A 24,619-nucleotide genomic window follows, 5' to 3' on the forward strand; every position below is an offset into this window, starting at 1 on the left:
CTGAAAGCAATTTTGGGAAGTACCTACAGTCCCCTTTGAAAAGTCACATGACTTGTAAACATTTGCTGTTGCCAGCGACGAGTCCTCTTGTGGAAATTTGTCAGTTTTTACAGCAGGCGGCTCGTCGTTCTTTAAGATCTTTTTCAGGTCCACGTGCCAGTTTGAGGATGTTTACATCGGAGAGCCAAAACAAAAACCTAAAGCTCGAGGTAGTCTGCTGTGGATTTTTAGGTGCATTTATGACCTTTATGCCGATGTATAGGTCACAGATGTATAGGTCACGGAGACATTACGCCATCGTGTTTTCAGATTTCCTTTTAATGGGCCGCTGATCAAAGTGAAACGTTCCCCTGGTCTTTGGCTGCGACACAATCCCCCTGATTAACATTTTATTAGGTGGTCTTTCCATCAACCTTGCGTGGTGCTCCTTTTCTTTCCACTCTAAAACTGCACGGTACAAACAATCTTGCTAAAAAAAAAAATAATAATTAATTTAAGAATGTTTGATCTTTAGCTTTTATGCCATTTGAGATAATTTCTTGAAGCCTCTGGACAGAAATTTAAACCTGGGGCGCCCACACTTTTGATTGCTACCGTATATCCCATCCTGGACCATTGTTTTTCTTTTTTAGTGACTATGTACCAAGGGTGTGTTCGTTCAAAGTTCACTTGGAAATGATCGGAGTCTCCAGAAGCGGTTGCTTAGCCTCAGTCGGGCTTCCTTCTCGTGCAGGACGCAAGAATTGTTGTCAGACGGCCATACATCACCAAATATGTGGTAGTTTTGCAAAGTGCTGGGACAGCAAAAAATAAACGACACTGAGAAAAAGGTTGTTGGTGTTTTAGCACTTTTAGTGTCTTTCTAGAGATTTACAAAAAGTATGTTACATGACCGAGGAAACCCGCCCCCGCCCCCCCCAAAAAAAACCTCACTAAAATGACTAATGAACAACATTGATTCATATCGGCTTACGATTGTCTGGATTTCATAAAATATTCATTTGAATAAGAGGATTTGAACAAACACTAATCTAACTAAAAAACAAAATTTGGAACAACCTAAAAAATTCAATGACCCTTGCAAACTGAACACGGCCTGTGAGACAGTCTGATGTAATAAATGGCGATGCCGTCCCATCACAAGAATGCGGTCTTCAGCTGAATTTTGCAGTAGCTTTTCAGGCCACTGGAATTAAGCCAATAAGTTAATTGTGAGCTAAAAGTATGTCGGAAATAAAAAAAATAATATAGATCAGCTAAAACATGGCTCTGGGAAGGAGGTCCTAGTGTCCTGGAGAGGGCCCGTGACGTCTCATTCAGCGTCGACAACCATGATGTGTACGAAGAGTCCAGCCGAGGGGAGAAGGTCGCCGTTCTTATTGAGCAGCGGCACGTGTCTGTATCCTGTACGGGAGAACAAAATGGCTGTTGTCAGCGATCGGAAAAGGAGGAATAAGACGAGCTCTTTGTGCAGCCTCTGAATTGAGATCTGTATGCTTCACCAAAGACGGGATAGTCCCAGTCGCTGTTCATTTATGAAGTGTGACAACAATGGACTATCAGTGGTTTTACACATCATTGGGTTATAGTGGGAGAAAAAAAAAAAAAAAAAGCCTGAAAACTTAGTAAATATCCACTGCTGGTTATGCAAACTCACCCATTTGTAGGCTGTTGAAAGGAAGCGTGTACTGTCCAACAAACTCGTTGTCAGATATGGAGTCATGGTCCTCCACGGTGAAACGGACCAGTGCCAGTTCTGGCACATACACATCAAAGTGGAAGTTCACATTCCAGGAGGGGTTAAAACCTTAAAGAGAGAAACAGAAATAGGCCATCGGTCGCATGATGCATTTCTCAATTTCTGCGTCATTCATTTCAGGAGTTTTTAGGCGACTTTATAAAAACAGATTTTACTTGTTTTACATTTTTACTGAATGAATTCTGACAAATCCCAGAGGGCAAGGCTACACTGTCTGTGCAGCTTTGGGCTTTATGTGTTAACGTCCACAACAAGCAACAGTCACACGACTGACTCATCAGTCATTTTGCTCTGAAGTCACGACTGATGTGCGTTAAGATCTGTAGTAATGATTATTTTTCACGATTTTAGATAAACGGTCTAAACAGCTCACAGTAACTCTGAATATTTACAGAGCTTAAAACAAAAAGGTACCGTTGTTATCAACGGATCCGGTCTCTTTCTCTGCAACATCAGCCGGCACTCCATAGATTTCCACTTTGACCAGCGGGTCCACGATGGAGGATTTCTTCTTGTTGACTTTGGGGAGCTGCTGGCCTGATACAATCTGGTGACAGATGGACAAATACTGTCACTGCGAGCTGCTGCAAACAGAATGCGTCCTCACGTCGGTAACCTCACCATCACATGCAGCGTCTTGTGCCTCAGCCAGTCACCCCGGGTCAGGGTAATGGGGTCAAACTCCGTGGCCCTTTCTCTCATGAAGGCCGGTTTGAGGACGTAGCCGCTCTTGCCGTTGACCAGAAACTTGCCCTGGTTCACATCCATGTCTGTGCAGTTTGTCTGGAAGTTCAAGGCCACTGAAAAAGCAGCAAAAGAGAATGAAGGGAATGTGACGGATTACATAAAAACAGCCAATCTTCCATTACGACTGGGTCAGCTTTTTGTACCCATTTGGCAACCGGCGTTCCACAGGGGCACCGGGTTGTAGTTTGACGAGTTGGTCCTTGAGCCTGCAGGATAAATGCGGCTCAGTTTGTCCACATTGTGGTGGATGTAGGCATTCGCTGCAGAGGAAAAAACAACAACAAAAAACAGTAATTTAGAGACCAAATGATAGTTTCTGATTGAGTACTCGAGTATGCGCAGTTAACTTAAACGTTGAGTCTGGCACGTTTCCTCACCCGACTCTTCTGCCAGCTTCATGGCTTTTCCCTCCTTGAAAGACGACATCTCGTAGAAGCTCAGGTTTTTCCTGGCGTCCTCAAAGCCGTGGAAGTGGACGCTCTTGCAGTAGATCACCATGTTGGACAGCTCTTTGGCCAAATTCAGCTTTTTCTGTTAAACATGAGAAATGAGACGTCTGCTAATGTGTTAATCCATAAAACGCACACCGCCCATGCCACACCTACCTTGCTCTTCTTCTCCTTTTGCTCATCTTCATCGTTGTCGTCATCCGACTCTTCCTCCTCCGTCACGTCGGTGTCCTCAGCTGCTGCTGCCTCATCAGCAAAGACGGCCTCCAGTTTGTTTAATCGCTTCCCTTTGATCACAAACTTCCCTTTCAGTTCCTAGAGGAAGGAGTCCACACACACACACACACACACACACACACACACACACCACTGTAACACTCCGAATGATAAAATCTCCCATTTTCCATCACAGTTTTCAACCTTGACAAGCATCCAAGCAGGGGTGGATACCAACCTCAGGAGATGGGAAGTCTGTGGGCATGCCGTCGCACAGGGGAGATGTGACGAGTGCACTCCCCAGGATGGAGCTCATGTGGTGGGCCATGACTGACTGCTGCTCCACACTGCAGTGGTTCTCCAAGGAGAGGATAATTGGGTAATCAGATGTCTGGGGGGGTTGGGGAAAAAAAAAAAAAAAGAAATAAAACAAAACATAACAGAAACGTGTTATTGGAAGTTTTTTTTTCGATGATACACAGGACACTACCTGGTGTTTGTAATGCTAAACGTACCTTAAAGGCATACTCCTTGATGGCTTTGATTGCATCTCTGAAGAGGATCTTCGAGGTGAGAGTGTAACCGTGGTAGATCACCGGCTCGTTGTCCGATCCATCCCAGCAGTCCAGCTCCACGCAGCGACAGCCCTTCAGCAGAGCCCTAAGAGAGTGACGTCCGCCATCAGTGAACAATACATCGTACTGCAAATCTGCAACTTCAGATGAACGACACGTGACCCACAGCAGAGGCATTATTTAACAAACACCAAGCCAAAAAGTGCTGACGAAAGACCAGATAAATATCTGCAGACTGCAGGGATTTTAATCAGTACGCCACAGTTGTGGCAGCAGAAAGTGTTCAACACGTCAAAGGGGGGGGGGGGGCTTGAATTTGTCACCTGACATAAGCCTCTGTGCTGCTGGGCCCTTTGAGCTGATCCTCCATGAGGTAGGTGTTGTGTGAGGAGGAGATGAAGTAGTGGTTGAGGGGCTGGTACATATCCTGGTACACCTCCTTGTGTTCTGGATTGAGAATCATAGCCTCCGGGTGATGCAGATACATGAGGAAGCCATCTTTGGACAGCAGCTTCTTCGCCTTGACTGAAATGACGCAAAAAAAAAAAACAAAACAAAGCAGAATGGGTGAGTGGAGTTCATTCATTTATCCATTCATAAAGTGTTTGAATCTTGCAGTTAGACGTCTTCCTGCGAGTATTCATGAGGTCATCACTACTGGAGTCCAGGATGAAGCATCCCCAGTGAAAAGACTGCACATGATTAAATCATTTTTGGCTCCCTTTCCCCCTTAATTAAGAATGAGTCACAGTAGACGTGTTGTAACACCACTGTGGTATGTGTACAGCGCTGTGCTTAAGTCCTGAGCCACCACACTCATTTCTTTAAAGAGGAGCCTGAATTTCTTGTAAACCTTTTTATTTTTTTTAAGTGGTTCTCCAGGCTTTACTAAAGTCTTTCAAAAGGTTTCTTTCTTTTGCTGGTCAAGCCTCCCGACACCAACCTACGAATCATCCAAGCATAAAAAAGAGCCTCACTCAAGGGGTGAGCCAGTGTTGTGTAAAGACAGCAGGCAACTTATCAGAGAACCGATTTCAATTTGTATCTTGAGGCACTTTGTTATCGGCAACCGGTCACACAGACGCTTTATTTGTTCCCATTTCTTTAGTGTCATCTATAAGAATTGATGACAACTAAATATTAAAAACATTTAATACAGTTTGCAACAACAAGGTGATTTGCAAAGAGATATTAGCCAAAAATGTATCGCAACATGTTGTGCAATGACTTAAAAAAAATGAATAGTAGCAACAGGTCTTATGGAGGGATGAATCCTCCCCAGAGCCCAGACCTCAACATTACTGAAGCAGTGTGGGATCATGTTGACAGAGAACGGAACAAAAGGCAGCCAACATCCAAAGAAGAGCTTTGGGATGTTCTTCAAGGAGCCTGGAGAACTGTTCCTGAAGAAAACTTAAAGAAATGACAGAAAGCTTGTTTAAGAGGGTTCAGGCTGAGTTGGAGAATAAAGGCGCTCAGACCAAATATCAATTTCAAGCTTGTTAATATTGTGAAACTCATATATGTTTGTACAAGTTTCAATAAATCACTGCAGCCATTTCATGGGTTCCTTTTGATAAAAAAAAAATAATAAATTTTAAAAAAGCGACTCAGCTGGTGTGAGAGGACCTCTGAGGGCGCTACGTGAGCTCTGCTGCGGTTGTTCTTCCATCGTGGGATGGCTCATGCTCACAAAACATTTCTAAAGATATAGTGAGTTTTTTTTTTTTTTTTTTAAACCGACGGCAGAAAAATTCTAACCGGACGACGTTGATTCGGTCAACCATCGGTCATACGGTCATCGGTTAACATCCCTACTCAAGACTTTTGCACAGTACTACACAACCAAATAATCACTGTGTTACAGTCGTAATTAACCTGCTGAAAAATCACATTAGGAGTTTTGGCTTCGTCTACACTTGCCCCCATAGTACAGACGACCAATCTATGTCCAGTTTACAGAGCAACAACCCGAGCTCCCTTTGGTTCATTAACATGGAGTTCCTGTTCGTGTTGATTTATGCTGCAAAGCTCACAATGGATAAAGAGATAAGAGAAGCTCTTTACACCCGTTTGCTCACAAAACAGAAGATAATACTTGACCCAGCTCCACTTATTGCTGTGTTTTGAAGCCCGTTCAGTTTTGACTTCGGTGCCCCGCCTCCAAAAAAAAGCAAATAGTTCTGTGTCAGTGTTGAAAATAGCCACTGAAGACTTGTACCTCAATACTGGAAGTCAAAACAACAACAAAAACAAATTCAACTATTCTTGTAAATGATCATTCACTGAATAGAATAGGACACATCCAAGGTATCACGGCCCTGCTGATTTTACTTCCCGCTTCAGCTTTCACAGGAAAAATTAGTCAGAAACATTAGAGTGGTGAAACATCCAGGACTGAGGACCAGAGCACGTCCAAGTAATCACGACTAACCACGGTCAATCAGTCATGTTCACAGCCTAACGCCCACTCTGGGGTAATAGCCTCCAGTAAAACTGTGTCACTCCTGATAAGGTACCGACCGTGCTCGTCTGGCTCGTACTTCTCGATGACTTTTTGTGCGTCGGCCAGAGTGACTTTCTCCCTCTGCTCCTTCAGCAGGAAGTCCACCAGGTTTTCGGTGCTCATGAAGCCTGTGGTTTTGGCGTACTCCCCGTAGATGACGTCAATTTCCTCTCGATGGGTCAGCAGCTCGTAGAAATGTTCGATCTCTTCTCCAGACAGGTACCCGGACTTGGATTTGTCACATTGCTGTGTTGTAGAACACAAAGGTTAGTCCAAACTGAAGACCAAATGGGCTTACAAGAAGCTATCTGAATAACAGATCCTTATGTACGACCTATCGAACAGAACATGCATATAAAAAAAATAAAATAAATAAATAATAAAAAAAAAAGTGTTTCCATCGTGCCACAGTTGAAAATTAGGCTAAAATGCCCCTCCATGTGTAAATTGGGAACTGTTCCAGAAGAACACGGAGTAAAGGCTGCACTTTGGCCTCTTTTGAAAGCAGTCAGAATCTCCTTTATGTTACTGGGACAGAGTTTAGAAAAAAAAAGATAGGTCTATCTGAATTCTATATAAACAGAGTACACACAGTGTGACCTCATCCTGATGCCCGAACCTAAAGGTGCTCTACAAAAACTCTTCAAGCCAGTGGACAAGACAGGGGAGCTGCTACAGGCCATGTGAGGTGTTGGCAAAAAGCAAAGGATGTTGGCTTCAAGAATGTCTGCCAGCGAGCCCGGAGAGAGAGGATCAGGCTTAGCCGCCGCCTACACGCTCATGCAGCATACACCTGAGGGAATATTTTTGAAGAAACTTTTTATTTCTGAGGCGGTTTATTCAGACAGTTGTCAATGACGACAAGTCAATGGATTACCTGCTGGCTTTATAAGAGAGCTGCCTCCATTTTAGGATTTTTTTTAGTTTTGATTCTTGCTGGAGCTGATGTGTACCCGCCGTGGTCACTTTATCATGCAACACTTTGCATCAGTCGAATCACAAGAACTGTCGGCCATCCGGAGATACATCGCATGTAGAGCTTGTGTGTGAAGCCAAATTGGGTGGCAAACGGCTTTGAGCTCCTTTTGAGGAGTTCAACTTAAATCAATTCAATTAGCCAAACATTTGGCCTTCAATTCTAAGAATCATTTCCTCATCGGCCCACATTTGATTGAGTCCGAAAAGATTTAGGGTTTTAAATCATCACAAGAAAACACGGTTTCAAAGCTCTGGAGATCATCTACACATCTGCATCACCTCGAAGAGCATTTCAGCGTAGTCATCATCCATCGCGATGTTAACCAGACGCAGGAAGTTCTTGACCTCAGACGGACTCAGCTTATCATCTTTGTTCTTGTCCGCTTTCCTCAGGCAGCTGAAGATCCAGCTGGGAAGCAGGTGATGTAAGGAGAAGATCTGACAACCTTCTACGTGCTTGGGACTGTTATTTACGTGCTTACTTTATTTGAGGGGGAAAAAAAGATTAAGCTCTCTTAAGACTTATAGGAGCATTCACCAACAGTTGCTAGTGTAAATCGGTAATTCAGGGAGGTCACGGGGAATCGGGTTCAGGGTATGACGTCCACCACCATGTAAGGATACTGCTCTGTGGTCTGCTGGCGGTTCAGGTTTTTCATGTTGGACCTCAGTTTCTCCAGGCTGCTCACCCACCGCCTGGCCTCCTCCTCTGAGCTGGCGATGAGATCCAGGTTCTTGCGGTGACCCTTAAACACGATGGAGAAGCAGCGGCCCTCCACCTGCTCCTCCGTGTTCTTCCTCAGGCCCTCCGACTGACGGCCTATCCGCACCGCTGAGATGTCATCTATTGGAACTAAGGACAGGAGAAAAGCGCCAAATTGTTTTTTTTAACATTATCCATTTGGCATTTTATACCACATTACCATGTGCTAACTGCTCAGAAAACAAGGGTGCTAACACAGAAACGACAAAGTGTTTCTGCTTAAAAAAAAAAAAAAAAAAAAGAGCCTGCTGTTAGTGTCCGAGGGCATCACTGCCCAGCCTGCTTGGTAAACATGAGCTTGTTGCTGGAGGTGCAGAGTTGCAGCTTAGTTCACAAGGCAACATCAATAAAGACGTCACCACACTGCACTTACCAACCTGAGAGCACATGACAACAATTTATGGATGTAATTAAAGTGGAAAATACAACAACAGCCATTTAAACTTCTCCTCACTCACTGTAAATATATATATATATATATAAAAATAAAATAAAAACACTATCTCCACGAGCACACCCTTAAACCTTATCACCCTTATCATGAGCAGCCCAGTTGTGTCTGATAATACCAAGGACGCTCAGACAGAAGTTTGTCATTAGTCTTCCACTTTTATAATCCATGTGGGAAAAATCCAGCCAACCCCAAGAGTTATCAGGCTATTTAAGGTGCGTCAGCGCGTTGCAAAGTTCTAATGATTAAGGAAAAGTAATAGGCAAAAAAAGCAAAGGCGGGGCGTGGAGCTTGACCAGACTGATGTGCCAGAGGTTTAGGTGGGATGTTGGGAAGACACTCACAGGTCTCCTCCGATTTGAAGGTTTTCTTGGATTCGCGCCACATGGTCTTGCAGTCCTCTTGGAGTTTGAAAAAGCGAGTCTTCTTCCAGGACGCGGACTTTACCTTGAGGAGGTCTCCCCCTTGAAAGAGGAACTGGAGGTCCGGATCGCCCTCCATGCCTGTAAAAAACAGGGGAAAAGAGGGGGAAAAAAAAAATTCAACCCGAGCCAAAACTGGAGACATTATCCCAACCTACTGAGCTGACTCCCATTTTACACCAACTACATGCCACAGTTAATTGAAACCATCAGCCCATTTCTGCTGCCTCCACCTCACCGTAATGATCTCAAATTCAGAAAACTCAGTTAAAAGAGTGAATGATCAAAACCCAGCAACGTTTCATTTCCATGGCATTACACGACTTTACAAATAAGCTGACATCATAAACTGAAATTGAAGCAGTATGGCCTGGCCCTGGACAACTTTTCAGTGCCATCTGCTTCAGGATTGTCGGTCAGATAACTGCAGAGCAGCCTACCTAGAAGCTTTACGTTCATTTGTATCACCTTCTGGCTTCTGGCATGGCGGCGTAATTCCTCAGTTTTGCTGAGTTCAGGTTGTTTTCGTATGCATGACATGGTGCTCCCGGGTGCTGAAACGCTTCCAGACTGAATTCACGAGGCATCGGCAGAGCAGTGTGTGTTCGAAGGGCGTGTACCAACCCTAAAGTTGACTTCATCTCTGTCAGGACTTCCTTGAAACGGTCAGCTGATAGCCAGGCTGACTCCCACTTCACCTTTTTCATTTCGGCCGCTGCCCAAAAGCCGGTGACTTTAAACTCCAGTCCGGCTTATGCTAACTGTAGCCTATGTTTTAAGGACAATTGTATATTTAGGGGAAAAAAAAAAAAAAAAAAAAAAAAAAAAAGGGAGCCAGATTTAACTTAAAAAATAAATAAATAAAGATACCTTAAAACATTAGGCAGGAGATAGTAAAGCTACAAAACTCCAAATAGCTTACATTACTGGCTGGCCAATAAGTGTCAAAACGAAATTTTGCCTTAATTTTTTTTTTCAATTTAAAATTACCACAAATAAAAAATAAGCAGAGTATAGTTTAAACAACGCTGCAACTTATCAAATAATGTGCTTTCAATCAATAATTGTAATGCTTAAACAGCCTCAATATGGTAAATCTTCGAGAATTCTTGACTTTATGGCGCCATCTACCGGTGTCGCGGCGGTACTTCCCAGTGCTCTGATTTAACTCAGAGCAACTAAGGTTATTAAAGTCGTTATTCTTAAAAGACTGCGGGTCTACGGTGAAAGATCACGAAACCCACGGAAATAGTGGTTCATTTACCGTCTCTCCGTAGCAGCCCTTGCGACACAGGCGTTGTGTGTTTAACCAGACACCAAGCCATGTTTTGGTTTGGCAACGCTTGCTTGTGTTTGCAACACGACTGCAACAAGGTGAAACCAAAGTGGATGGAAGGGGCCACACCTTTCTGCAGAGTCTAATTTTAACAAATGAACGCAGGTGACCGTAGTTGCCCATTTAGTTTCCTTCAGCAGCCAAAATATCCGCGATAAGTAGAATGAAGTGGGTGGCTGGAGTTTTTTTTAAAAACATTCTTTTGAATTATTATTAAAATAAATAATATTAAAAGCCTCTCAGATTGTGTTCACGTGCCTTGATCCAAGGTTACCCGCTGTTAAGACAGTTCTGGAAGTAGCGCCACCCAAGAGATGCTAAACGCACTTTAATTCGCACAATTGAACACAAAAATCAAAATGATCTCACCAGTCGTTTTCCTTTCGATCCCATTCGTTTCCATTTCTTCTTGTTTCTATTTCTTCTTTCCAGGTCCGTTTTAGTTTTTTTGGTCTTTTTACCACTTCAACCAACCTTTCATGTGAAGCTGCTCCTTGTTTCCATGAGTGCAGTTCAGAAATAAAAGCAGCTTTGGGGGCTGTTGAATGGAGAATGAGGACGACACAGCACACAGGTGGGTTTATGCTGGCAATCTGAACGCAGGCGCGCCCCAGGGCTTCCACACCGGTTTGACGAGCCTGTCATCCAATGCGCTGCTGATGTCACAAAGGGGTTGGCTACACCTTTACGCCTGCTTTTGCCATCGTGCAGTGGCTTGGTTAAGATGACCTTGTTGCCACCATTGTAAAGTACACTGCATCATTATTTGGCCTGTCTTTTGTCCACCTCCAGGGGGAAAAAACAGCTCACAGTGCTGTCGTGATCCTGTTGTGTGAAAACACTCTTAGTTATACACTAAAAAGAAACTTGTGTGCGTAAACTGGGAGGGGCTGCTCACCTGAGAAAAACCTACAGCCCTGGAGACACTGTATAAGGTGAAAAATCAAAATTCAAACATGCTTCTGTTGAAGCAGTTGGCAAACAAAACAGTTTCGTGGGTACACCTGTTGCATCCTTTGAACACAAGACAAACATGATCAGAAGGCCTGAATGCCACAGATGGCTCATTTCCAGCCCACATAGTTGACATTGAGCTTGAGGATATTGGTGATATTGAATGGGGCAGATGAAGTCTCTACTTTCCTTTTCATGTCCAGCTCTGCCTTTGCAGGATAATAGCACTGCAGTCACTGGTGCGATGGGGCTCCTGTGACCCTCAGCAGTTCCCTTTCAGGCCTGGCTTACCCTCTGCGCACTGTCAGCATCAGGATGAGTGAGCTTTAATGCAACACCAGAGGGAAAGCTGCGGGTAAAGCGCAGAGCACCCCCCTTTACCGAAATAAATCGACAGGGTTCATGCAAGAACTCTGAGTGCAGCATTCTCTATCTTACATTTCCTAAACACACAAGTGGTAAAAATGCATTTTTATAGCACAAATGGAACTGACTAAAGCAACTCTTTCAATCGGTTGAGCGTGAGAGACCTCAGCCTCAATTTAAAACTCTGGAGGCAGAAGTTTTAAGAGACTTCTTTTGTGTGAGTGAAGTCTGTATTTGCTTTGAGTCTGGGCTTGTAAAACAAGCAACAACAGGCCCAGCTGTTCCCTCAAATACCACTGATGCCATCCATAGCTGTGTTTTTTTTTTTTTTTTTTTGCTCAGACATCCGGAATCTCACAGAAACAGATCATAAGATTGCTGGTGTTTCCAAAGCACACATGCAGAAACTGAAAGAAAGATACACTTTCCAAACAAGCGCCCGAGGTCTTACCTGCAAAACAAAATCTTCAGTCAGTTCACTTGAATTGTTCATCCTTAGGTATGTGTAGTTTTTAGCACACTGGAATCTCCATCTGGTTTTCATAAAACATCTTAGAAAGAGTGTTAACACCAGACATCAATTTTTAACATAGACATTGAAAAGCAGCCCACTGATTAACATAAATCTACAGTGGGTTGTCTTAAGGTCGGTCTACAGCAAGTTTAGAGTCCCGTACTTTATTGATTTTTGGAAAATAACTTCACAAAACAATGTACGTATGTGCACATTTAAAGCACTTTTACTTTATCTGGATGTCACTCTTACTTCTGTTCCATTATATCCAAGAGATTTCCTTTTTTTACTCCACTCCCTTTATTGAACACCTTTAGTCATTTGATCCAGGTCAGAATTTTACATGCTAATCTTGAGTTTTGTATATTGCATTATGGATTATGCATCACATAAATTGCTAAAATAAGTGCTACCCCAACCAGCTAGAAATAGCACTCTAGCTGCAGTTGCTGGGCATTTTATGACATGTTTGGTTTTACTGTATCCAAGTATAATGAGCAAAAGAAATGGAAACATGCGTCTTTATTTCAGCTTCTTCAGCTTTTCTTTAATGCGTGGGGAACTGTAACCTCTTTAGGGTAACACTTCAAACCAGAAAGTATCCTGTAATAACTTTGAACCCTCGTGTTTTGTTTAAGACATATATGACAGCACCAGTGCTTAATTTGTAAAGTGGGAGGTCCCGGAGCGCAGAGGAAGAGTGGCTCCGGTGTGAAAAAAAAGCGTGCGGGGGGCGCTTTCGAGCAACCCTGTGCGCCACACCGAAAATAATCTGGGCATGTATTGTAGGCCTAATAACGATAGTCACATCAAATCCAGCGCCGCTTTACAAGCTCTCTGGCTAACTGTCCAATAGAACGGAAGTGTGCACCCTCCTTTTCCGCAATATAGATATTTTCAGTATCTTGTTTCATGACAGAAATCACCAACAAGACGCATATCAAAACCAGACATTAGCCCAATTCGCACGGGATAAGTATTACCTATGGACCCCCCGTAATTCGGAATAATTGCGGAGAATGTCTGAGTTCTTAGTCCTGTGCGAATGCGCCATGTCCGTGATTTGTGGGGTAATAATTCCACCGCGAATTACCTACTGTATTTCGGCGATACACAGACGTTCTGTGGTAATTTAAGTCCCGTCTGAACGCACACCTGTGTGTTCAACCTATGTGTACAACCAGGTACAACGGGGCAAAACAGGAAGTTACGACAATTACGGAATATCCGCTCATGATGTCTGTGATTTCAGTAAATTACAGACTTTTGCTTGTCCCTTCCGAATGCGCCACAAAAAATGACAGAGGTGCGGGTGTAGTTGCGAATTACCAGTGATCCATAGGTAATACTTATCCCGTGCGAATTGGGCTTTAGACACTAAACAAACTTTAATTTATTTGTTTAAATATTTCATTATTTTTTTTAAATAAAGATTGTTTGTCAAGAGAGGTGGCGGATCGCGGATGACGGCTATAAATAGCTGGCGGAGCCAACGTCAGAGGTTCCGGAGCGCGCTCCGGCTTGCTCCCCCTCAAATTAAGCCCTGGACAGCACCTTATTTAAATACAAAGCTCATGGTGCACGCGTCGCAGAGACATTAGCGCCCCCTGCTGGGCTTGATGGAAACATTTTAGAAGTGTGAATGCAATAGCGGTACTACTTCAACAATTAAAAAAAAATCATTGTAGATTAACCGTTTCTAATTGCTCTAGATCCCATCCCTGCACGTTGTTCTGCTTTCCAAATGATACCTTTGACATTTGCTACATTGAAGATGGCGACATCTTGGTTCCTCCTCCTCATTCTGTACGTAATAGGCTGCGTCAGTCGCGCGTGAAGTTGTGTTGACAGGGGTGGCAGGAGTTGTCAGCGGAACAGCAGCAGTAGCAGCCAGCTTCATCGGACCCGAATGGAGTAATCTCACATTTCAGACTGCGTCTCTTTTTTTTGCCAAGAAGCATTGCTCACATCGTTTGAGAAACGGCCATGGCAGACGACCAGTCTTCTCAGTCCTGGACAATCGACAGGGACGACTATGAACTCAACGAGGTGATAGGTGAGTAGCTTAGCTTGCTAATGTTAGCATCTTAGCCTCCCCTGCCAGTAGTGCTGTGTTGGCTGCCGACTGCTAGTAGCCTGTTAGCATTACATGTCTGGACCTAACCGAAGTCAAGTCACAACCCGTAGCCGCACTACAGTATAGTCAGCAGCCCGGTAGTTTCCCTCTTGCAAGGCCAACTGTTCTTGCTAGTTGGAAAACTAAAGTGAGAGTGTCCATTAGCCAAGCACCATGAAGCTAGATGGCTAGCTGAAGCAATTTAACCGGCAATACGTAAAGAATCGCTGTTAAAGAGAGGTTGCTCTTTGCTAAAAGTATGATACAACTTGTAGAAAGCCACCCTCAAGTCAAATCCAGATAACGTGACTTATGACGGGGAAAAACATGTTTTAGTCAACGTCAACTGCATTAATTTGATTAAATTGTGGATGGACTTGTAAATTTCATCTGTTTCACCCACTTTTCTGTACTAAAACGTACTTGAAGTTGACTAATTGAGTTGTCATATTCTGACTAATGGTTCTTTTTATTGCTAATGATATAACCAGGCAGTGGAGCCACTGCAGTTGTCCAGGCAGCTTTCTGCAAGCCGAGAAATGAGAAGGTGGCCATCAAACGCATCAACTTGGAAAAATGTCAAACTAGCATGGATGAACTACTGGTAAGAAACAATTGCGAACATTGGGCTGATTTCTGTGTGTGTGTGTGTGTGTGTGTGTGTGAGAGCTGGGAGTGGTGTGGATTGGTGGGGTCATATCAGTCAAGGACAGATCAAAAACACAATCCCACAACAACTGCTAAATACTAGAGCTCAGTGCAATGAATACAGCAAATAGTTCTGTGTAGGTATATCTGAACAGGTCAAATGTTTCAGTACAAGTGCTTGTTCTTCTTTTTATTATTAGCACTAAAGTATTCTTCACATTGTCTCATTATTTCCGTACTTAGTCATGACACACTTGGTGTGATTAATGCCGGTTTACGACACGTGTTATCACTGTTAGATGTGCCATTAAAGCCAATATTTCATCTGTCAGAGCAGTGTCCAGTGGGTGCAACAGAGAGTCGCAGCAACTTTTTACGGGGATCATATTTTGTACATGGAACGTGCAGGTTTCTTACATTGTGCAATGTTCTTACCCCTTTAAGTGCAGTGTCTTTAAAAAAAAAAAGAAAAAACATTTTGTAGTTAATCAGAACAATTGTCTGAGGTGAATCAAACTCCTTCAATTATTGCATTGCTATGAGTGGTAATACAATCAGAGACTTTAAAGGGGCTTTAGAAGTACTCCTGACCTTGTATTTAAGTTTGTTGAGCTGTGCATAGCATATTAAAGCAGAGCGTCAGAGATCACTTTGTTCTGCGTCATTAATTTCCTTCTCATCATAGGCTTAGACTGCGTTTCAAGCAGTGCCAAATACCAGCATTACAAAGTATGCTATCTGACGTGAACATTGAATGCCCCGTCTTCCAAGGCTTTCACCCTACAACAGCTTATTTGACGCACCAAAGTCCTGAATCCACCGACATCTGTGTTTTTACATTACAAATGTCTTTGAATTGTGGCTCAGTTATGACGGTTACTCCACTGTTTCTTGTCTGCTCTTGGTTTATGAAGTGTGTACACCTGGTTCAGATTGGAGCTGTTTTAACAGAGAGTTTTTGACTTGGAGGGAAGTAATGGCAAAGATGGCAGAAATTAGATGGTTTCATTTAAGCCACACTTGCAGTAAGTTCTTAATAGATAATAGATAAAAGGTTAAATCTAGTGACTGGGATTTGCTTTATCCCTGAATGTTTGATATACAAAAATTGAGTCAGTATTTGGCTTGGTGTGACACTTTTTCTGCTCAATGAGTGACCATTTCCTGCACATTGTTCCCTTCTGTGTGCAGAAAGAGATTCAGGCTATGAGCCAGTGCCACCATCCAAACATTGTGTCTTATTATACCTCCTTTGTGGTGAAGGATGAACTGTGGTTGGTGATGAGGCTGCTAAGTGGTGGTAAGTGCTGTAATACTAAGGATACATGGTTCTTAATTGCCTTGCTCTTGGCTAAGTCTTAATTTTCTTTGTCATGTCTGCCTTCTTTTATCTCAAGAAGGCTTTTGGAAGACCAGTTAAATTGAGCTACATGTTATTGCTCTATTGTTGCTCTTTCAGCTCTGTAATTTTGATGAATCTAACTTCACGTTTGAATTTATTGAATTGGTAACTTGCTGTTTTCTGTGCTCTGGGAGAAGTGTCTGCCTTTTTTTTTTTTTTTTTGTCTACCTGCAAGGAGTTCTGATAATTAAACAGTCTATTCAGAGACAGACAAAAGACAGCAACATTAAAAGCATCACCTCCTTTCACAACAGCACCTCGTGTGTAAGTTTGGGTGCGTGCCTTCAGAGGTTTAGGAGGTCCATCCACTATCGGCATGTCTTGATTCAAGCGTCTGCCTCTCTCTCAGGCTCTGTGTTGGACATCATCAAACATATCATCTCTCGCGGCGAGCACAAAACCGGAGTGTTAGACGAGGCCAGCATCGCTTCCATCCTGAAAGAAGTCTTGGAGGGGCTGGAGTACCTTCACAAAAACGGGCAAATTCATCGGTAAGCTGTTACGACGTGTCACCCGGGAGCTAGTGCGCCCCAGAATGCACTGCTGTCTGACGACAGCGTGACAAGAGTGTGAGGTTTGAACTGGACCGCACTCTTTCAATATTTAATACAGAGAAAATGCATAATTGAGGAGGTTTGTGTTACATAAAAGGTCCTCCCAGGAACACTGTGAACCACCGCTGAGAATAAAGGCCTCTCTGTATCCTCTGTGTGTGACAAGTGTGATTGTTTCAAATTTACAGACTTTCTGTTCGCTTAAAAAAAAAAAATAAAAGTTTCTATATTTTTGTCAAAAATGTAATATAGTCATATGATAAGCTGGTATTTTTTTATGCATTTCCGAGCGCCATTGTCAGCTTCTCAGCTGACAGACAGAGCAGCTGCTGATTGAGCTCAGATGATGTGACTAACTCACTTACACCTAATCAGTTAAGATGGGGCGGGAGCAGTTGGGGTCAGCTTAAGCCATTCTTGTACTTTGTGCACAGTGTGCACTCAGTGTGTAGTGTGCAAACAGAAATCAGGAGGATTAAGAAGGAATGGATCAAAGGTGCGGCTTTAACATTTTTTTGTGTATAAAAGTAGAGTAGAGTCATATGTGTTTCGGCGCAGTTATTGTGATTTAATCCCCCTTCTCTACATGAACAGGGATCTGAAGGCCGGAAACATTCTTCTTGGAGACGATGGCTCCGTGCAAATTGCTGGTACTGTGTTTTTCTTCTCTTTGTTTGCTGATACCAAAAAGAAATATAACACTCTGAAATGTTTAATAATCTAGTATGGAATAACGGATTCCGTACAGACTTTAACCTGTCATACATTTACAATTACACACCGCAGACTTTGGTGTGAGTGCCTTCTTAGCGGCCGGAGGAGACATGACGAGGAACAAGGTTCGAAAGACCTTTGTGGGGACGCCGTGTTGGATGGCCCCGGAGGTCATGGAGCAGGTGCGAGTTTTCATCTCCCTCTGTCTTTCTGTTTTCTCTCTGGAACGCTTTAGCTGAGATACAATACAGAATGACTTTGAGTTCTGTGCTCACGCAGCTCTAATTTTGATCTGCAGGTCCGTGGCTACGACTTCAAAGCAGACATCTGGAGTTTTGGGATAACAGCCATTGAACTGGCCACTGGGGCTGCACCGTATCACAAATACCCGCCGATGAAGGTAAATGTGTATGTGACGCATAGAGTGAGAGTCATGTAGGCTGTTCTAGTTATTGATTCATAGACAGACTTAAATAGACTCTCTAGAACATTTTGGAGTAGGCTACATATGTACTTGTCACTTCGGACAGCTCAGAGAGATTTTCTATGTTTTTTGCTAACCGAGGGGGATTTTTAATTTTATTTTTTCAACTAAATTTTTTGCCTGTGTCTAGGTGCTGATGCTGACTTTGCAGAACGACCCTCCCTGTCTGGAGACGGGTATCACGGATAAGGAAATGGTGAAGAAGTACGGGAAGTCTTTCAGGAAGATGATCTCTTTGTGTTTACAGAAAGATCCTGAAAAAAGGTCAGTTCGGCCGCAGACTTTTCTTCTCTTTGTCGCTTCTCGGATTACAATCGTCTTTGTTTTGCTTTTTGCTTTCCATCCGATACTCCTGTTGTGTAATGAATATAATGAAGAGCCTTGTGTCTCTTTGCTATCTAGGCCAACCGCTGCTGAGTTACTGAAGCACAAATTCTTCACAAAAGCCAAGGTGAGAGCTGTGCATCACTGTTGAGAAAATAAACCGAAGGGACCTTTGCACGTTTCCAAACGAGTATTTATAGATTCTGAATGACGCGTTTTTCTGTCCGATACAGACTAAAGACTACCTGCACGAGAGGCTCCTACACAAAGGTCCAACAATATCAGATCGATCCAAAAAGGTTTGACACCTGTTACAATCACACTGAATTTGCTCAAATTTCTGAAGACGGTTTTGTAAATTGCTGCATCATGGTGCTAAGGGCAGGTAAGGTGTGTTTCTTGCCCAGGGTGTGTCCCAGTTTCCCAGATTTCTGCCTTAGGTATACTGGGAGATGCATGAATGAAAAGAATCACAGAGGTGATTGATGAGTCGGTATTGAGTGCGACCTTTTTGAATGCCTTGCATAGGTGCGTCGCGTGCCTGGTTCAAGCGGCCGTCTCCACAAGACGGAAGACGGCGGGTGGGAGTGGAGCGACGATGAGCTGGACGAGGAAAGCGAGGAGGGGAAAGCTGCTGTGGCGGCTCTGCGGGTGAGACCCTGCGTCGCCTGACGGGCGGTGCGGTTTGCATTACAGGGCCGTTTCTCAGTGCTCACTTTCAGAGGGACAGCAGATGGTGTTGCTGAGTTGTTGGTCCGAACAATTTCAGTCGAGCTGGAATTGTGTTTTGCTGAAGTCAAAGTCACTTGGGTGGATCTGCTAAAAGAAAAAACGATTTCAAAATTTGTTCTGCGGCAGGCACATCTTTCTCGTTTAACGACTTGCATGCTGCTGCAGCATTTTTGGCAACTGTAAAGCGTAATTAGGTTTAAAAAAAAATTATGATAACGCCGACATTTAACAGCTTTAACAATTAAGACTCATGCCCAAAGGGGGGGGGATTGATTTGCTCAAATCACTTTCCAGTGTGTGTTTACACTCAATTGTTCTCTGGGTGTGGGTTCTACTCTTCTCTTTGTCTTATCTGTGATATCAGTTTAATGTGCCACCTGCTCTGTGTCAAATTTCTTCAATCCTACCATACTCCATCAGTCCATACACTGAGGGGATAAAAGGGAAAACTGCATGTATTTAATCCTGACAATCTTGTCATGTCCATTCTGCAGTCACCCAGAGTGAAGGACGGGTCCCAGAACATGGAGGTGAGTCACTTTGTAGTGGACATGACCTGAAAATCTTGATTTTATTTATTTTTTTTATTTTTAGCATAATGCTAAGACAGAGTGATCTGCATGACTGTCATATGCTTGTCTTCTATTTATTATTATAATTATTATGATTATTTTTTCTTTCAAGTTTTGTTCATTCCAAACTGATTTATTCAAATTTATGTTCAAATTTGTATGTGCTAGCTTTTCCCACCAGCAGATGGCTCCACAGCGCACCTGCAGCCACCTGGTGGAGCGCACGAGAGAGCCGCCGCTGTGGGTCAGAGAGCGGAGGATGCGGCACCTCCGGCGGCCCCTCAAACAGCGAGCCCCTCACATGCACCTGCTGTCGAGGTGAAAACACAAAGGCTTGAAAAGATGAAAGCGTACCTGTGATAAACAAAGTGTAAAAAGATGACCAGCTTTTGTAAAAAGCAGTTTGCAGATAGTAAATATGGATAGAAATGGCAATAATGGCAAAAAGTCATCAAGGTTTAAACCCATAAATAGACCAAAAACAAGTATATTAATACAAATACAAGATTTTTTTCTTTTTTAAAGAGGGCATCTTTAAGTCTGGTCTTTAAAGAAGAGAGAGTCCCAAAACCAAACTGACATTTAACTTTGAGCTTGTATGTTTTTCTAAAGTCATTTTCTTTGTCGTTTCTTGTTTTGTCCGATGTTTGCAGGATCCGGCCGCCTCGTCCAGTGTTCCCATCAGCCTCGTCCTTAGATTGAGGAACCCCAAGAAAGAGCTCAATGATATCCGATTCGAGTTCATGCAGGGCAGAGGTGGGAATGCCCACATAGTTTTACCCCCCCCCCCCTCTCTCTCATGTCGTTGCACTCCACGCTCACGTCTTTGCCTTTTCTGTCCTCAGACTCCGCCGATGGAGTTTCTCAGGAGTTGGTCTCAGCTGGTCTAGTTGATGGGAGGGATTTAGTCATCGGTACGTTACCAGTGTTGTTGAGATGATCGTGTCAGAATACAGCTTTCATATAAAAGTGTTGTTGGTGTTAAATGATCTGAATGAACTTATCATTTAATCATGTATATTTATTCGTGGTGGGGGGGAATCAAGTATTTGATGCATTGAGATTCAGACACAGAAGATTCAAAATTGATTCTTAAATGTCAAAAATAGATTTTCCAATTGTTGATTGATAAGATAACGTTGCTGGAATGCCACAGGAGGAACTTGGTAAACAGGAAATATTTTGGAAGTGCAACACACATGAGAAACCACATTCCACTTTGTCAGCCAGGAAAGGATGAAAAAACTCCCGTTTGTTGCTGCTGCTAAACCAGAGCACCATCCAAAAAAAAGCAGTGTAAAAGCTTCCAAGTCCTTCCGGAAAAGATCGAGCAACTTTTACACCGTCACACCTGTTATTGCCAAGGTGTTGGGTCCGTATTCAGCCTCAGAACTGGGGCTTCTGTGATTATTTACGCACTTTGAAGCTGAGACGCAACGTCCCATCTCAAAGACATTTTGTTCACCCTGGTGATCCCAGGCACTGTTACATATATTTAGCAAATGGAACCTTTTCCAGGACATTACGATGCAGCGAGAATCAATTTCTCGTTGCTTTGCGGTCTCTGAACTGTAATCAGAGAAGTTGGTTCTGAGTTAGTTATTATTTTCTGCTTTTGCCACTGTTAAGATTTTGAAGTTTTTATTGGTTTATCATTTGATGCGGTCCTCTTGTTTTCCTTCCATTCTCTGCCTAGTTGCTGCCAATTTGCAAAAGATCGTCGATGATCCTCATAGTAACAAAAATGTGACCTTTAAACTGGTAAGTTTTCACAGACACTCGTGTAATACCCCAGTTTACAATGACTTCTTTTGGTACGACATGTTTTAACTTGTTTTTTACCCCCCCCCCAGGCATCTGGTGTGGAGGAGTCTGAGATTCCTGATGATATAAAACTCATCGGATTTGCGCAGCTCAGCATCAGTTAAGTCAAGCGGAGCCGACAACAAAGGACAGAAACAAATGGTATTGCATAGCTGCATTGTAGTCAACTCCGAGAAACCACTACTGCCAAAGAGAGGAGATGGACGAGGGAGGTGATGGGGAGGTGTGAGGCTGGCAGGGGTGCGGACACTACTGCAGGATGCATGAGGACCACAATGAGGGGTTCAGTTCATCACAGGAATCACACTTGAAATGTTTACAGTGCGCTTATACAGTAAATGGGAAAAGAAATGCAATCAACTACGTCAGTTCCCAGTTTCTTTTTCTTTCTTCTTGCTCCTCATACACGAGCACAATCCAGACCATCTCCTGCCAGTACTGGAAAATGATTGCCTTTTTTTCTTTCTTTCTTTAAATAAAAAAAAAATCATCAGTCGTGCCACAAAACTCGTGCGTGTCGTGCCGCCTTTCCCCGGCACTTTATTGCTACACTGAAATTGAGAAGTGTAAGTTCAGCCTTAGTTACCAGACTGCCGGTGTCTTCGGTGAAAAATTGGATCGGTGTGTAAAATATTTGGCTTATTCTTTGTACATCTACCCCCCCCCCAAAAAAACTAAAAAATGTCCCTTCAGATTTACACACAGTAGCATATTTTTTGTGTTGTGAATCTATGAAATCATATGCATTTTAACTTGACATATTTGCTAAAAAGATTCCGCATAAGGCAGCAGTGTGAAAAATGTACTCTTCCACATCGTCGGTGTGGTAATTCTGGGAAAACCTAAAAAAGGAGTGAAATCATTCTAAAGTGAGCATCAACAGGATTATTTTCCCTCACTGACACCTGCCCGATATTTCTTTACTATGCAATGGTAAAACTAATTTCACCGTGTGTGACGCACTGGTTGCTGTTCTGACGCTTTTGTGTTGCACAAAACAGCTTTCTGTGCGTGCACCTCAAAAGGTGTCGAGCTGCAATTTCCAATACTGAAAAGCTAACGCGCCAACAGTCAGACGCGGGTAATGATTGCTTCCTTTTTTCTTTGATCCCTTGTTTGAGAGATGGTTTCGCCTTTTGATGACTGAGCGAACAGCTGGGGGAAGTATCCTGAATGCTGGTGTCGAGCCTCAGGTGGCTCCTGTTACAGGCCGAGTGCCGGTGAGCTTCTGTGTAGGCGCCCATGCGCACGCGTGCTCAAAAGCTCCAAAATGTTCTTCCAAAGTGAAACAAAGCTTAAAGGGGCAGTTCACTCGATTTCTGGTTCAAATTTGTTACCGGCCATGCCGATGCTTTAAGCACAGGCGTTGCTTTACGTCCCTGAGGCGTAGCTGCCACCCCTGCGCAGTGAGGGTGAATATTCATGGCGGCTGGTGGTTTGAGTGCCATTTAAACTGCTGTAAAGTCACCGAGAGACGGTGTCTCAATTTATCTGTGGAATATTTCAACGTGTGCTTGATTGACTCAAGTGTTTGAACAGACGTGGTTTTAGACTAAATTACATTCCTTTTTGTCTTTTTCTTTTTTAGCGCCACCAGTTTTTTTTATTTTGGTTTGCTGATGAAATATCTACAAGTTTGGTCAAAGACGTTCAGTGTCCCCCAAAAGCTGCAGATTTCTGATCCTCGGGCCACCACCAAAATTTCAGATAGTTGAATGAAAATGCCTCTGCTTGGTTTGACTTGGCGCAGCTTTGCTCTTGAGAGGCAGCAGGAGTTTCAAACGAATCCAAAGCTTCTCTGCGTGGCTGGATTTCCGCTGGGGGTAAATATTTCAGACGTTGAGTGAAGTAGCCCTCACAATGTCCGCAGCGGCCAGTTAGTGCTTTAGTTCTTTTCTTTCTCTCTTTTTTTTTTTTGCTTTTTTTCCACTAGGCGGGGTTTCTTGACAGTACTGTAGTTCCTTTGCTTTTTAAACACTCACCAACGAATCACTGTCGTCACTCCGGCTGTAGCTGTCTGGTTGTCGTGTGCCACGTGCAAAGGGCTGCCGTATAGGCCCAGTTCAGGTACTGATGTAAATGGTCTATGTAAAGATGTTGTAAATGTACATACGATGGCAACTCCATGCACTGTCACACAAACACCATGAGGTTTATCTGTAATAATGTAGATGCATTGACTGTGTAAGTGTACATGTCAGATTAGAGGAACATTTCCGTGTAAATATCGATCGAGGCAAGCAGATTCAAGACTTCCTCTTGCTCAGAACTCGGCGTTTGATTTGTTTTGTTGTGTTTCCCAATCTCGGCTTTTGTCAGAGTGTTACTAATCATGCACAAATTCTTAGTTCAGTTGGCACCTTATTCATATGTTAACATGCGCAGTTTGAAACTTTACGGGCTTGTAGTCGCACGCTCTCCTGTGATGTCATTGTTTTTCTCACTGAAACCGGTCCATGGCTGATGGTCATTGTAACGAGGCGGATGGCACAGTTACACGTTACTCTGCCTGTGCGTGTGTGTGCGAGTGTGAGATTTGCCGATGGAGTGATTGATCGAAGAGTTTGTGCTGAAAGTCACCCAGACTTTCCGTGCATCTATTTTATTGTTCCTGAGAAAACTCCTTCTGCCTCTTCAGGAGGTCACTGAATGATGAGTATTGGTTTTGATTGGCAATTACATGTTTCTATCTTCTTTTTTTGCATATCGGATATTTTAAAAATGACGCCTAATTGTAAAATGTGTATGCCCAAACGTACCTAATTTGAAGCAGAATATTTGATATAAGATGTAAAGGAGATTCCTCGACCGATGATCTGCATTGTTCAGCGCATACAAACTGATTTTTAGTATTTGAATAAAGTCACATGATGGAATCCAATGAGTGGGGGCATCTTTTATTCACACTGTCAAGTCTCACAGCTCGGTACTCCAAATGTTCTTTAACAGGTAAGCCAGTAGTGAATACAGTTTGAAGCTTTGCCACGTGCTGAGTTACAGTTTACAGTCAGACGGTTACAGATGGATTTTCAGCTGAGTCATCATAAGCCGGTCTGCCGGACTCTTTTCAAATCATTTGCTGTGTGAAAATGGTGGATTTTGAAAAGATTCAGCAGACCATCGGAGACTTTGGCCTACTCCAAAAGCTTATCATTCTTGGGTTAGCCTTCCCCGGTTTCTTGCTTCCGGTTTCCTTCAGTAGCTTTCTTTTTA

General features: G+C 43.2%; 2 protein-coding genes across 3 annotated transcripts; one reads left to right on the top strand and one right to left on the bottom strand.

Annotated features, from left to right (window-relative positions):
* Nucleotides 1–880: 880 nt before the first annotated feature.
* LOC142399273 (1-phosphatidylinositol 4,5-bisphosphate phosphodiesterase delta-1-like) lies at nt 881–11,496 on the bottom strand. 2 transcript variants are annotated; one of them, XM_075483856.1, is made up of 15 exons: nt 9,335–9,356; nt 8,789–8,947; nt 7,855–8,083; nt 7,510–7,639; nt 6,270–6,498; nt 4,070–4,271; nt 3,687–3,831; nt 3,410–3,562; nt 3,112–3,270; nt 2,884–3,037; nt 2,650–2,766; nt 2,381–2,559; nt 2,174–2,306; nt 1,658–1,807; nt 881–1,404 (listed from the first exon to the last, which is right to left on the bottom strand). In XM_075483856.1, the coding sequence occupies exons 2-15, from the start codon at nt 8,943–8,945 to the stop codon at nt 1,313–1,315; spliced, it is 2,229 nt and encodes a 742-aa protein (XP_075339971.1). In that variant the 5' UTR covers nt 8,946–8,947; nt 9,335–9,356; the 3' UTR covers nt 881–1,312. The 2 variants fall into 2 exon arrangements, with proteins under 2 accessions (XP_075339971.1, XP_075339970.1); XM_075483855.1 differs by lacking the exon at nt 9,335–9,356 and adding an exon at nt 10,572–11,496 and having other exon boundaries at nt 882–1,404.
* Nucleotides 11,497–13,866: 2,370 nt separating this feature from the next.
* LOC142399275 (serine/threonine-protein kinase OSR1-like) lies at nt 13,867–24,282 on the top strand. Its single transcript, XM_075483857.1, has 17 exons — nt 13,867–14,092; nt 14,644–14,756; nt 15,992–16,100; nt 16,552–16,693; nt 17,351–17,406; nt 17,543–17,652; nt 17,769–17,870; nt 18,085–18,218; nt 18,357–18,405; nt 18,512–18,577; nt 18,807–18,929; nt 19,505–19,540; nt 19,751–19,900; nt 20,236–20,338; nt 20,428–20,496; nt 21,279–21,343; nt 21,436–24,282. Exons 1-17 carry the CDS (start codon nt 14,023–14,025, stop codon nt 21,508–21,510), a joined length of 1,572 nt encoding a protein of 523 aa, XP_075339972.1. The 5' UTR covers nt 13,867–14,022; the 3' UTR covers nt 21,511–24,282.
* The last annotated feature ends 337 nt before the right edge of the window (nt 24,283–24,619 follow it).

The sequence above is a fragment of the Odontesthes bonariensis genome, chromosome 14, assembly GCF_027942865.1.
Source record: "Odontesthes bonariensis isolate fOdoBon6 chromosome 14, fOdoBon6.hap1, whole genome shotgun sequence".
NCBI classification, from domain to species: domain Eukaryota; kingdom Metazoa; phylum Chordata; class Actinopteri; order Atheriniformes; family Atherinopsidae; genus Odontesthes; species Odontesthes bonariensis.

What these genes read in the sequence shown, in the direction of transcription:
- LOC142399273 (XM_075483855.1), bottom strand. Translation starts at nt 10,605, where the DNA reads ATGGAAACGAATGGGATCGAAAGGAAAACGACTG. An exon ending in CTTCAAATCGGAGGAGACCT is followed by an intron (nt 8,084 to 8,788) that starts GTGAGTGTCTTC and finishes TCCTGTCCTTAG; the next exon opens with TTCCAATAGATGACATCTCA. An exon ending in CGCCAGCAGACCACAGAGCA is followed by an intron (nt 7,640 to 7,854) that starts GTATCCTTACAT and finishes CCTGCTTCCCAG; the next exon opens with CTGGATCTTCAGCTGCCTGA.
- LOC142399275 (XM_075483857.1), top strand. Translation starts at nt 14,023, where the DNA reads ATGGCAGACGACCAGTCTTCTCAGTCCTGGACAATCGACAGGGACGAC. An exon ending in CCCCGGAGGTCATGGAGCAG is followed by an intron (nt 17,653 to 17,768) that starts GTGCGAGTTTTC and finishes TTTGATCTGCAG; the next exon opens with GTCCGTGGCTACGACTTCAA. An exon ending in AAAATGTGACCTTTAAACTG is followed by an intron (nt 21,344 to 21,435) that starts GTAAGTTTTCAC and finishes CCCCCCCCCCAG; the next exon opens with GCATCTGGTGTGGAGGAGTC.